This window comes from Oculina patagonica, chromosome 14, assembly GCF_052425735.1.
Source record: "Oculina patagonica isolate OP01 chromosome 14, crgOcupat, whole genome shotgun sequence".
NCBI classification, from domain to species: Eukaryota; Metazoa; Cnidaria; class Anthozoa; order Scleractinia; family Oculinidae; genus Oculina; species Oculina patagonica.
Window position 1 is genome coordinate 19,888,442 of NC_135771.1, and position 12,700 is coordinate 19,901,141.

The following is a 12,700-nucleotide window of genomic DNA, read 5'->3' on the forward strand; positions in this document are numbered from 1 at the left end:
GAGCTGGCGGAGCTGATTATTTTTTTGTTAGCTACTGCCTGCATCCCTGATCACGAAAACTAATTACCCCTTGCAAATTACTCATAAGTGCAGTAACCCTAACATATTTTTGTCTGTTATTTGTAACATTTTAATAGCTGAATACATTAATGAAGAAAATGATGCATGTTGCACATTAGATTTTTGTTTTGACAATTCATTTAGTTTTCATCCAACAATTTATTAACATTTGCAGTTTTGATTATGCAGGCTGTTTTGTTAGTCCTGACAGGTGTGGATAGTTATGTTTTTAAGGTTGTTTGGGATTATTTGTTGTACATTCAGTGTCTCAAGAATGGCAACAATTTCCTTTACCAAACTGCCTTTCAAATCAACTTTGGCAGCTTCTTCAGTCTCGAAATAATAATCTGTAAAGTAGTTCATCTTTATTTGGTGGGCTCAGAAAGAAAATTACATCAATTTTGTTGACATAATAATTTTTTACAAATTCTTTCACAATGCTGCCAGTCAAATCAACTTTGGCAACTTCTTCAGTCTTGTAATGTCTAAAATCTGTGAAGTACTTTCACCTTTATTGGCGGGCTCAGGAGTAGGGGGTGGGGCTTTGCCCCCTTGATATTCAACAGAGGTGTGGAGTTCTCTTCTTCCATTGGAAAAGTCTGTTGCTTTCCTAGCCGTGGTTACACCAAGCTGTTCATAATTTTTGTCCTCGGATTTGCCAGATTGTTTTGGGGCTAAGCAATATTTTCCCAAGTAATCTTTAGTAGCCATTGATAAGTTGTTCCAAGTATAGTCCACAGCAGATTGACACACAGAATCATTGAAAGTAACAGCTCTGTCGCGGCCATGGTTTTTGCGATGACCATTGATTTGTTGAAGCTCCTGTCGCTGATTGTCTGTAAGGTATTTGAAATCTGCCTCACTGAAGACCTCATCCATACTGTCGTCAACAGAGAGTGAGAGGTAATTGATGCGAGGATGATCTGGTATGAAGCTTAAGGATGCAGATCTATGAAGCGGCCATTGCTTAAAGAGAGCACTGACAGGAGTCCTGGATAAAACAGAAGTAAAAAGAGATAAAATATGGCTTGATTTGCACAAGTGATTTTTGATTCATTTTTTTGAAATTGGGGGGAGGGGTACCCCTGGTGCAAAACAAAAATGGAAAGGAAATGGTGACAAAAAATTGTTCCAAAAATCACCTGTGTGAATGGGTGCTAACAGGTATGAAGACTACTTCCTCCTTCTCTACTTAGAGGGAACGTGTTCAGAGGCAAGTGTCTAATGTTAGGGTTTGTCGTGCAGTGTTCCTCTCCATAAGTGCATTGTTGAAGACAGTATTTTTGTGTGATGATGCAAATGATGGCTGTTAAAGACACTAAGGGTATGTTCCTTTGGGATGATCTGGATCAGGATCAATGATCCAAGATTTTCGGGCTCATGGTGTGGCAAAAGAACCAATGATTCCGCCCGGGACAAGGATTCATCAGTACCTTTGATGCTCCATGATCCAAATACTGTACCTTATTACATGAAATTTTCGCGACATGTTAATTTCACGATTTTCGCGTTTCCAAAAAAATTGCGAAATTAAAGTGACGCGAATCAATAAGTGTCGCGAACATAACATGACGCGAAAATTAAGTGACTCACATTATGTCAATAATCAAGAAAGAATAAGTTAAGTACCACTGAAGGAAGGGATTTTCAATGTACAACTGTAAATATATGTTGTCGTCAATTGACCCAAGAACAGTCTGAACTCATGCACGAACAAGCATGACCTACTTGTAGACATTGTGAGAACTGCTCTTTTGTTGCTATTGGCGAGATTCAGTCCCTCCCTTGCTCTTTTGTTAATTTTGACGTTACTTTCCCTTTAATGAACACGTTTTGTTTAATTTAAGGGCATGTTAAATAATATTGCCAAGGAAATGTAAATTGTCTTACTCAAGAACGCGAAATTAAAGTGATTCAAAAAACATAATTTTAGCAAAATCGCGAAATTTTAGTGTTGCGAAATATGCGCACCTCAAAATCGCGAAATTAACGTGTCGCAAAAATTTCATGTAATAAGGTAAATGATCGATTAAGCACCACTTCTCGAATAAGTGTCGTGACGCTAATTTGGGTATTTACAAACTGAAAAAAACTGGGAATTAACAAAACTGAAACTGTGTTCATGTTACCTTCTTGTATTTGAACAGCGATAATATTTTCACAAAGAGACTGAGAAACTGTGTTCGTGATTATCTTGCAATTCATTCGAAATAATTTTATTTTAAATTGTGCATACCTAGTATGTGCCTCACTTAATTCTCTTTATATTAGTATTTTACCGGTAGTTGAAGTAAGGACAGCTCTCGAATAAGCACCTTCCTTTAACAGGGAAAATTAAATAAGTATCGCAGCGCTTAATCAATCATTTACAGTAAGCTTGGATCATTGATCCAGTTCTGGATCATCTCAAAGGAATGCATGTTAAGGTAGCACTCACTTTACAGTTTCCTCTTCAGTTTCCATAGCATTGGCTTTCAACTTTTCCAGCTCTTTCATTGTAGCCATAACAACCTCCTCTCGTGTTGCATAATGGGGTGTGGCAGGTTCTGTTGGATCAGATTTCTGTGGAGGGTCTTCAAAGGCACTGTGTTCTTGAATTTGATGGTCAAGAATAGTCTTGACTTGATCCTAAAAGCAAGTGTAGGGTAAGAATTAGTCAAAATTATGAGTTGGGTACTTTTTACATTGCCTTTGTGCATAGCACTGTATAGATTCAGTAGCCTGGACTCGCTGTATTAATTTTATCCATCACTTGTCCTGTGTGCAAGCGAGGCCATTGAGAAAGGTCTAACACACAATGGCTATGACGTTGCTCAGCTGGTTAGAGCAGTTTTCAATTGAGTGTGGCCAGTCACAAAGGACACAGACAATTCAGTGAACCAATCAAAACTCAAAGCAAATACATGTAGCTGGCACGAAGCGCGGGAAAACGTGCGCGAGCAAGTCACAATTAGTTTTGGTTTTACTCCTGATTGGCTAAGAAAGTGGCGCGAGTTTTTTAAGCCAATCACTAAGCGTAGTAATGCAAAACCAAAGCAAACGCAATTTACTTAGGACACTCAAGTGAAAACCGCTCTACCCTAGAGAAATCTATTTTTCTTTGCAATTTAAGATAGCCCTCTTACGCAGACGTTCCTTTGGCTCATCACACAATCTTTCCTCCCCAAGGAGAGATTGCATGGTGAGCTAAAAGAACATCTGAGCAGGAGGTTAAAACTGAGATTACTTTACAGAAAGTGCAAGATGTCTCAAGGCAAGTGGGTTTTACATGCACAAAAAGTGAGTTTAAATGTACTCTTAGCACTGTCGTTTGAGGAAAAGAGGTTTTGCAATGCTACTTTTGGTTTCACTGCAAAACTAGTGGTAACATGCTTAAACATGGTAGAATTACTTTATTCAGGTACAGTGGATCCTTGATTTAACGAACCACTATATAGCGAAGTTCTTCAATATAACAAACAATATTCTTCGCCACAGTAATAGCAAAACATGAAAAAGAACCTCCATATAACGAAACCTTGTTATAGCGAACATATTTTGCCAGTCCCTTGGCCCTTCGTTATATCGAGGTTCCACTGTGTTAAGATGTTTGAAAGCTAGCAACAACCAGTATTTAGCATAACATCATTCTCCAGTCAACACTTTTGCACTAATTGAATTTTAATGTTTGCTCTTGTAAAAGGACATATTCATATTTTGCATCATTTTCACTGGATGTCACTAAATGGTTACACAAGGTTTCTTAGTTATTCACAGAGTTATATACAGCATATGATGTCTAGTTACCAGCAGATTGTCGTAGAACTGACGTTCATTTCTTTGTAACATGCTGACATGGTTAGACATTTTTCCATTGCTTTCATCCTCTCCTACATCTTCCTTGTCTGTGGATTGTGATTCACATTCATTCTGTCTCTGTTCCATAAGAATACTTGCACTTTCTCCTGAGTAATGAAAAATTTTTATTTTACAGTTGATAAAGTTTTGTCTTTATGTAAGGCAACATTCAGTTTGGACAGGTCTCAACTTTGGCCTGGTTCACACTTGTCAGATAAAGCACAAGAAATCCTTAGAGTACACTGAGGCAAAATAAGCACAAGCATAAACTCAAGAAAATGAAACTTTTCCCTTGTTTCTTGAGCTTTCACTCAGGTTATGCTTACTTTACAAGTGGGAAATAGCATGAAGAACAAGATTCGGCAGTTGGCTTGACTCCTGTAGTGTAATGTTTATCAGAATTTCTGATGGGTTATGCTTACTTTACAAGTGGGGAATTGCATGAAATCAGCACAAGCACAAGATTTGCAGGTGACTTGACTCCTATAGTGCAATGTTCATCAGACTTTCTGTTGTCTATGTTCTAGTACTTATTGCAAGTGTGAACAGCCCTGTGGTTATGCTTGTGCTTATACTTTGAATGAGCTTATCTCACGAGTGTGAACCGGCCTGCCTATCATTGAGAGAATTGGAGTATTCTACTCTCCCTGGTTCGTTTGGTTGTTCATATTGCATTACTCCCAGCATTTTCTGTAATGCATCCATGTTTAAAATGACATTATTATTCTCATTAGTTTATCAGGAACAAGCGCAAGGTAAATATTTGGGGTAGTGGATGGTCCTTCGAAAAAATACAAGTCTCGCAGAATTTTAGCCAAATTTCAGGGGTGTTGTCATCTCTTTCTGGGACGCCTTCTTTGAGTCTTGATTTCTTTTGCAAGGCTAATTAAATCGCGGGCTTGCAGAAAAGATGTCAAGTTTGCCATTGCACAAAGTCTCAAATTTACAATTTGACATCTCTAAAGATTATCACTCTTACCATACCTAGCACAGGACTGGTAAAACTTGTTTCCATGCCTCCTCTTTCAGGCTTATCATTAGAACTGGGACTAGTCACACCAGAGGGACTATCAACAAAGCTTGGAATGTCGACAGCATGAAGAGAGGAAGCCAGTGTTTGGCTGGGGTCGTCAATCTCTAACACCTGATTGGTAAATTCATCAGGATTGACAGTTATTTTAGACCTTTGCGACTGTTTAGAGTTCTTATGGCTTGTTTCTAAGGATGACATCTCACTGGCCAATACACTTGAGGTGGATAAAGACCTATAAGGCAAATGTAGGTTTAGTAAGAAAAAAAGGAACCTAAAGTTTGGCTTTCACTAGAAAGGCAAGCATTAATAAGTGCAAGGAAAAGATTCAATACAAGCCCTCTGAGAAACGCAAGCACAAGTACTGGGTATCATTTTTTTTTTTTACTTCTGTGCTTCCGTTTGCCTTTCTCAGTGTTTGTATGGACTCTTGTGCTTTTGCTTGCATTCCTAATGAAAATCAGGCTTAATGGTCAGTTGTTTGAAAGATGATTTAAAATGCTTATTCAGGATTAAAATAAAATCTGTTATTCCTCTTGTTGAGAAGTGTTTAGACTTGTTGTTTAAGGTAAACTGCCGTTAGAACTGAAGGACAAAATAATAAAAGGAGCAGAAATTATTACTTTCAACTTTTAAAATTGAACAGACAACAGGATAAACTCAATCCTACTTTGAGCAACAGTTAGCTAGTCAGTTGGTTAGTAGGTCAAACAGATGATTGGAAAGTCAGTCGGTCAGTTGGTCAGTCAGTCAGCCAGCCAGCAAGCCAGGCAGTCAGTCAGTGAGTGAGTGAGTGAGTCGGTCAGGTAGGTAGGTAAGCAGGGCTCGAGACTAACAGTAGCCAACTAGCCAAAGGCTAGTAAAAATGCAGTTTTGGCTAGTAGATTTTGGCCATTTACTAGCCGTTTTGGCTAGTGAAAAAATCAGGCATTAGTGGCAAGAAACCGCATTTATTAAAATCGTCTCTCAGAGAATATAAGTAACAAGTAAACTGTTGACATTATAGAATGTGAAGCTTTAAACAATCTAGTTGACAAAAACGCATGTACATGTACAATTTTTATAGTGAAGAACAAAGCCCAATTTTGTAAGAAAAAAAAACATGAAGATTTAAGGAACATTTTACGGTTCAGGGTTTAAACATTGTTGCACATTGTTTTCACCCTCCCCCCCCCCAAAAAAAAAGAACTATGCTTAAAAATTGTGGCTAGTAGAAAATAAGTTTTGGCTAGTGAAATCAAAGCTGTCACTAGCCACTTGGCTAGTTAGCAAAAAAGTTAGTCTCAAGCCCTGGTCAGTCAGTCAATAATATTATTAGCAAGTTACTAAAGCTGCTGGAGAAGACTTTAACAAACCCTTTGCTGTGATTGATCTCCTTTTCTTTTATTGGTGACGTGGCAGCTGACCTCTTGCCCCTAGGCTTCACAGGTGACCCAAGTAACAGACTAGCGCCTGTGTTGGTGCATGCTGTTACCATGGAAACATGTGAGTGGTCAGATGATCTGCTGTTACCATGGGAACTTTCAGAGTGAGGGGTTCTAGGAGGTGTCAATAAAGTGTTTGGTGTGGGGAGGGGTGATGCATTCTGTTGTTGGAGTAACAGCTTGATCTGAAAATTGAAGAGAAGAATACCTGAATGAGTTTCTTACTGTTTTGTGGGATTAATATAAAAAAGCCTCCATGTGGTGCAAAAAAATTTAACAATTATCCTGCGAAATCGCATGGAATATCGCCTGTTACTTAGCCGACGAGGCTGTAGGCCAAGTTGGCTAAAATCAGACGACATTCTGCAAGATTGAGCAGGATAATTGTTTTATTATTTAACAAATTGTCAAAGAAACACGATTTGCAGATAGAAAAACTGTAATTATGCAGCGCTCTTTAAGACTTGGGACGAATCGCCGCAACCTACATACCGGTATATCGCAGGATATCTGTTATGTACGGATGACAGATAACAATATTTTGACCATATATGGGCAGCGTGCGTATTTGTTGAATAATAAGCACTGATATCGTATTTATTCGATTAAGTGCCCTGGGCGCTATTAAATTTTTGGACTTGAGGGTGGGCGCTATTCGAGGTGGGCGCTTATTCACGGCTGGGCGCTTATTAAATTTTCACCATTTTTTAGCAAGTAGTACGTTTATTTACAAGAAAACAATGTATAATAACTAAACGTGAAGGTGTACCAAAGCTGAATTTAAATGTTCATTGAAAGTTTTAGTAAAAAACCAAAAAAAATTCGGTCTTCGGGATAGTCTCTTAGTAGTACTTAGTCAATTTTAATCTCAACTTTAACAATAATCAAAATTCCTCTTGTGTCCTCATTTTAGGCGGGTGGGGGTGGGCGCTTATTCGAGGCTGGGCGCTTATTAACTTTTCCTGCCTACAGGGTGGGCGCTTATTCGAGGTGGGCGCTTATTCGAGGTTGGGCGCTTAATCGAATAAATATGGTATTTTTTGTGGACATAATCGGTTTCGAGAAGTAGACAGTTTTCCCAGAACAAAGCTTGAGAAAAACTGTGACCTTCAAGGAACATACAATGTCCAAAGACAAATATTAGTTCATGTTAATGAAGCCAAATGGAGGCTATTGTGTTTCTCTCCTTCAGATATTTTTACGCAAAGACTGCTCATTTTGAGAGACCTTTTTGCAAAGGTTTCAAATGTCAAAGTACTGTTATTCAGTTGCCATTCAAAAATGCTAGTTTGTTCAAAATGTTCAGTTCTATTCAATTTTATAATTTACTTGCGATAAAAACTTTACACACTCGTAACTCGAAAAGTTTGAAAACTGGGGAATATAACTTGGGAGATATCATCTGATATTCCCCAGTTTTGGATACATCACGTGATGTGTTTGGACCAATCACACGCATGAAAAATATTCAACGGATTATAATGATTGGTATTAGAAACAACCATCCTGATGGTACCTGTTCTTGAAGTTCACGTAACTGAGCCTCTTGTCTCATAAGAAGCTGATAAGGGTCTGGAAGAGTCGTCGCTTCTGCTGACGTTTGCTGCACAGGAAAACTATCTCCAACCTGCTTATCCTTTTGACGTGTTCCCTCTTGGTGCATTTGAACATGAGTATTTTCTTCCCTGGATTTTAGTTGTTGCCTTCCTTCTCTGGGGATCTGTTCTTGTGTATTGCTGTTTGATGTAAAGCCTGCTGTGTCATCCAGCCTCTCTTTTGTTGTATGTCCTTCACTGTCTGCAGGAAAAGCAGAGATGTCTCCTCGGATTCCAGAGCTTCTTTGTTCTTGGATATACCCTTGTTTTGTTTGTCGATCTTGATCTGAGTTCAAACCAGCATTTGCACTGCCAAAAAATTCTCTGTCTGTGTTACTAAGGCCCCTCTGAGGCTGATGTGAAACCAAAGGGCCGTTGGCGGCTGGTGTTGTTTCAGTGATTTGAAGTCCTAATTCTGTTTCACTCATGCTTCTGTTCAGAGTTCCATCTGGAGTTTCCCCCTCGTAAACAGTTTCAAGTGAATGCTTTTCTACTTGGTTTTCATGCAGAAGAAAGCTATTATCATCCATTAGTTTAACAAAATGTTGCTTATCACCCTGTCTTTCTCTATTTTCTTCAATATGGTGCTTTGAGGAAGTCACCTGCTGTCGTGGCAAATTATGAATTGTTCTTTTGTCTGCGCATTCAGATCCTTGAGGTTTTGGTCTTGGTCTTGGATCTGATGTTTTCTGAACATTTTGGTCATCCCTTCCTTGGTCAATTCCATGAATGACATTAGGTCTGTTTATAGATGTCTGTTTCACATTTCCTTTAGACCGGGCAGCGTCGTGATTTTCAAACACTCTTTGCAGCCGTTCTTGGCTATTATGACCAGGGCTATTTCCTCTCCGATTGGGAATTTGAACAGCAGTTCTTTGTTCCTGGTGAGGTTTCTGATGCACATGATTTTGTTTCTGATTATCCTCTCTCGCAAGAGTTTGATTTGGCGCTAAAATTTGTTTTAAAGGATCCCTTGATGGTGAATTTTGTGGAGCACTTTTATTCCTAACTTGCTTTAATGGTTCCTTCACTTTAACTAATCCTGTGGAGCTTTCTTGTCGTTTGTTTGCATTAACATTTTCCTGGTCACGTTGAAGCTGTTTCCCTGGCTGGTTTTGAGGTTTAGTTTGCTGCATGTGTCTTTTTGGATGCGGAAGAATTTGCTGATTTGCATACCCATGTTCTGAATGTTCTGCTGAAACTTGTTCTTCAAAGCTAAGTGACAGTGAGGTCTCTTTTACTTCTGGTAACACAAACTGATAAAGAAGAAAATAATATTCAAATGTAAGTTGAAAGTTTCGACTTGAAACTCAATCCTTAATACTCAATGTTTTCAGAATTGAGAACTAATAATGAGACACAAATAATTTTTCAAGAATCTTGAAAGAGATTTCCAGGAAATGATTTATTTCTCAAATACATATTAATTGCAGTGAACAATAGTAGTGTTTAAATGTGGTTCAGTGAGTGTACCTTTGCACAATATCTGTTTTTCAGCTATTTCTAGTAACTACAAATTGGTCATGCTTTTGCAAAAGCAATGTTACTTTTTAGTCAAATCACTTTATATCAAATTGTGTAGTCAAATTTCAGCACAATTTGTGGGTTGAGATTGTTTCTAGTTCTCCTCAGTGCTCTGATGGTTTATCTCTAGGTTTTTCAGTTTCCACCCTCTACAAAAACCCAATCTAAATTTAAATGCAATCATGAAAACATGGCCCAACAACCTACTATGTCAGTAGCTTTTGTGATACTTGAATGTACCGAGAGATGCCTGTTGGTTACCTGTAAGTTTTGAGGATGAGGAGATGGAGAGGGCCTGGGTACTGGACTTGGTTCTTCTTCCCCAGGTCCTTGTGTAGATGATGTCATCAGTTGGTCTTCATTTGTATTGACTCCATCTTGATTTAATCTGGGAAAATTAATGATGATAGTAATACAATACCACTTTATTGAAATGCACTGCTAAAGCCATACAGTTCTTTAGGTACTTACAGGGATTATAGTGCCTCAACTGCTTAAAAAAAAGGCTAAAATTGCACTCGGGCCACTGGTCCTCATTACCAGAGCTTATCCCAGTCACCTGTCGTGCAAAGCACCAAACAGTATTGTTGCTCTCTGAAAGGGCATGCTAGTTTAAAGCAGTGTACCCCCCCCCCCCCCAAGCATTTTACCAGATTTCCCTGACACATCAATTGCTGGTGTACATTTATACTGCTGCATAGAGAGACAAACTGTGGCTCTGTTAGAGCGAAGTATCTTGCCAAAAAACACAATGTAATGACCCTGTATGGCCCTGGCTACCCAGGCCGCTTGATCCACAGCAGTGCTTAAAAAAAGTGGTCTGCTTGTCTGGGACAAGTTAATTTCCTGCCGGCAAGAAACTATTCATTCTTGCTTGCACAATGGACAAGGGCCCAGGCAAGCCATCAGCCACACAATTGTAAAATATGTAAACTGAAACAGGCGTGCAACTACCCCAGGCAAGCAAAATTTACAGCAAGCTGGGATTTGAGTTCTTTTCAAGCCCTGCAGAGTTCAAGATGTTAGCCATTGGGCCACTGCATCTCTCCTCAGAATTTTGCGTTTTTAGTATTAATGTTGAAACACAACTGCTCCATCATTCACCTTGGTACTTTGTGTTCCTTTTCCCAGACCTCTGCAGCCTTTTCAAAGAGACTCCTACCCATTCCTTCAGGAGCTGGCAACAACTCAAAGCACAGTGGCTCAGAAGAACTGGGACCAAGTGGCTAAAAGAAAGGGTGCAAACCAAAAAACGTTATGGAATTACCACCTGGTTCACCTAGTCAGTTTGGGTGAGGCTTTATAATATCATTAAATATCTTCCAAAAATTAATTATGATCGCTTTAATTTGCGATTTTTTCTTTAGTATACATGTATATCTCCTAACACTGTAGTAGAGAATTGGGTCTCAAACCCATAGTTTTTCTCAATTTCTTTTCCTCTCAACTGTCTCTGATGAGTGACTCTTCTTCTGCCTTCTGGCCTTGGTTGTTCGCAGGCTGGATAATGCTATCCACCGGATAAATCGCTATCCAGTGGATAGCCTAACTAATATGTTTTGCTAAAACTTATTCGCTGGATAGCAATTTATCCAGTGGAAAGTTTTATCCAACTTTCGCCAAACCAGGGCCTTTTTAAAAAATCGCAAAATTTAAGACCCGCGAAAATTTATTTTAAACATTTTCTATTGTATTTTTTATGTTAATTATGAATTTTTGGCCAAATCGCGAAAATTAAGTCAAGCAAAAATTAATATGCCGGTTCCATTTTCGCGAAATTCAGTTCCTGCGAAAATAAGTAACAATAAGGTACTGTAGTTGTTACTCACTGTTTCCAAGTGCAGGTTTTCATAACAGCTGTAAAACTCAAACATCTTCCCTTCAGAGTTTTCCTGTTTGTCATAAGAAAAAAAAAACATGCTTAAATGGCACCATTAGTACAGTATTAAAAAAAAAAAACGTTTTCTGTTCAAAACAACCCAAAAACTGATGATAGCTCTACAAGGATGTACTTTGTGGTTTTTCTGCCATCTCAAGCTAGTTTTATCCAATCTTTGAAAGTATTTGATAAGGATTTTACTAGAATGTGCAGACATCTTTTTGTGGGATTTGCAAGATCCCTGAGGATCTGGCAGGTCTTGAACCTTGAAGATCATTGGGGATAATAATAAAAATCCTTGCAAAGATCTTTGAAGATCCTTGAGGATCCATGATATATTTTACTACTTTGGGATTATTCTTGCAAGAAAATAATGTAATTGAGTAGCAACCAATCCAACACTTTTGTTTATAGATGTCTGTTGAACTACATGTATGTGATCAATGAGAAATTTTTTAATGAATTTCTGGGGTGTCTAATGGGGATGAAGTGACTGCAAAGCAAGATACAGTACATGTATCTGAGTGTTGACTGAAGGGTACATGTGTTATTTACTTGAGGTTGTCACCTTGATTTTGCATTAGATAAGTAGAAGTTACTTACCTGGTCTTGTCGGCATTCCCAGAACTCTGGTGTATTTTTCACAGGTGAGTACAAGAGAAGCAGAAAGGAATTTGGAGGAGCACGCACCCTAAGGAACAAGGGATAAAAAATAATATGTATTTAAGTCCCCCTTTCTTACAGAGCTACCTCTGTAATAAGCTGCCCTTCTGCCTTTTATGCAACCAAGCTAAAGCAGGCGACACACTTGACGATTTTATTTGCCGATCATGGCATATTTGATACTACAGTCGCGGCGATCACTGAAATCAATTGCTATACCAGGCACACTTGGCGATTTTTGCCGCCACAATCGGCGAATAAAATCACCTAGTGTGTCGCTGGCTTAAGAGACTAAGGCCTCCTGCGAATGAAGAAACAATTTGTTTTTAGGCACACTTTGCCAAGATGTTACCCTGTTTGCCTGCATGTGCAACTGTGCAAGAACTGAATGTGGAAACAAATTTTGTTTTTGATTAAAAAAAGTTTCTGATTTTTTCAGAAACATTTTGGCTCCAATGCAAATGTTTCTGCCTTTGCAAAAGGTTGTCCAGTGTCAGGATTCCTACCCTTTTTCACAAACAATTTTCCAGGACTTTTCAAGGACTCAGATTGATTTTTCCAGGACTCCAAATTTCCAATTAACCCTATCACTTCCAAGATCTCAATATTATTTCTCCTTACATTTTCTGTATGTCTAATAATGCTAGTTCTGAGAATTCAGTTGTTACAAGTTTGAGTGTAACATATT

General features: G+C 38.6%; 1 protein-coding gene across 1 annotated transcript in view; it reads right to left on the reverse strand.

The window, feature by feature from the left end:
- LOC144638795 (uncharacterized) overlaps positions 1-12,700 on the reverse strand; it is a 19,870-nt gene continuing 7,170 nt past the window's right edge. Inside the window, exons 13-22 of the mRNA XM_078498053.1 lie at positions 11,953-12,040; positions 11,300-11,362; positions 10,575-10,696; positions 9,732-9,858; positions 7,868-9,202; positions 6,283-6,536; positions 4,882-5,162; positions 3,847-4,004; positions 2,498-2,688; positions 1-1,051 (exon numbers count right to left, since the gene is read on the reverse strand). Coding sequence (XP_078354179.1) covers positions 508-1,051; positions 2,498-2,688; positions 3,847-4,004; positions 4,882-5,162; positions 6,283-6,536; positions 7,868-9,202; positions 9,732-9,858; positions 10,575-10,696; positions 11,300-11,362; positions 11,953-12,040 — 3,163 coding nt within the window. The 3' untranslated portion in view covers positions 1-507. The remainder of the gene's footprint in view (positions 1,052-2,497; positions 2,689-3,846; positions 4,005-4,881; positions 5,163-6,282; positions 6,537-7,867; positions 9,203-9,731; positions 9,859-10,574; positions 10,697-11,299; positions 11,363-11,952; positions 12,041-12,700) is intronic.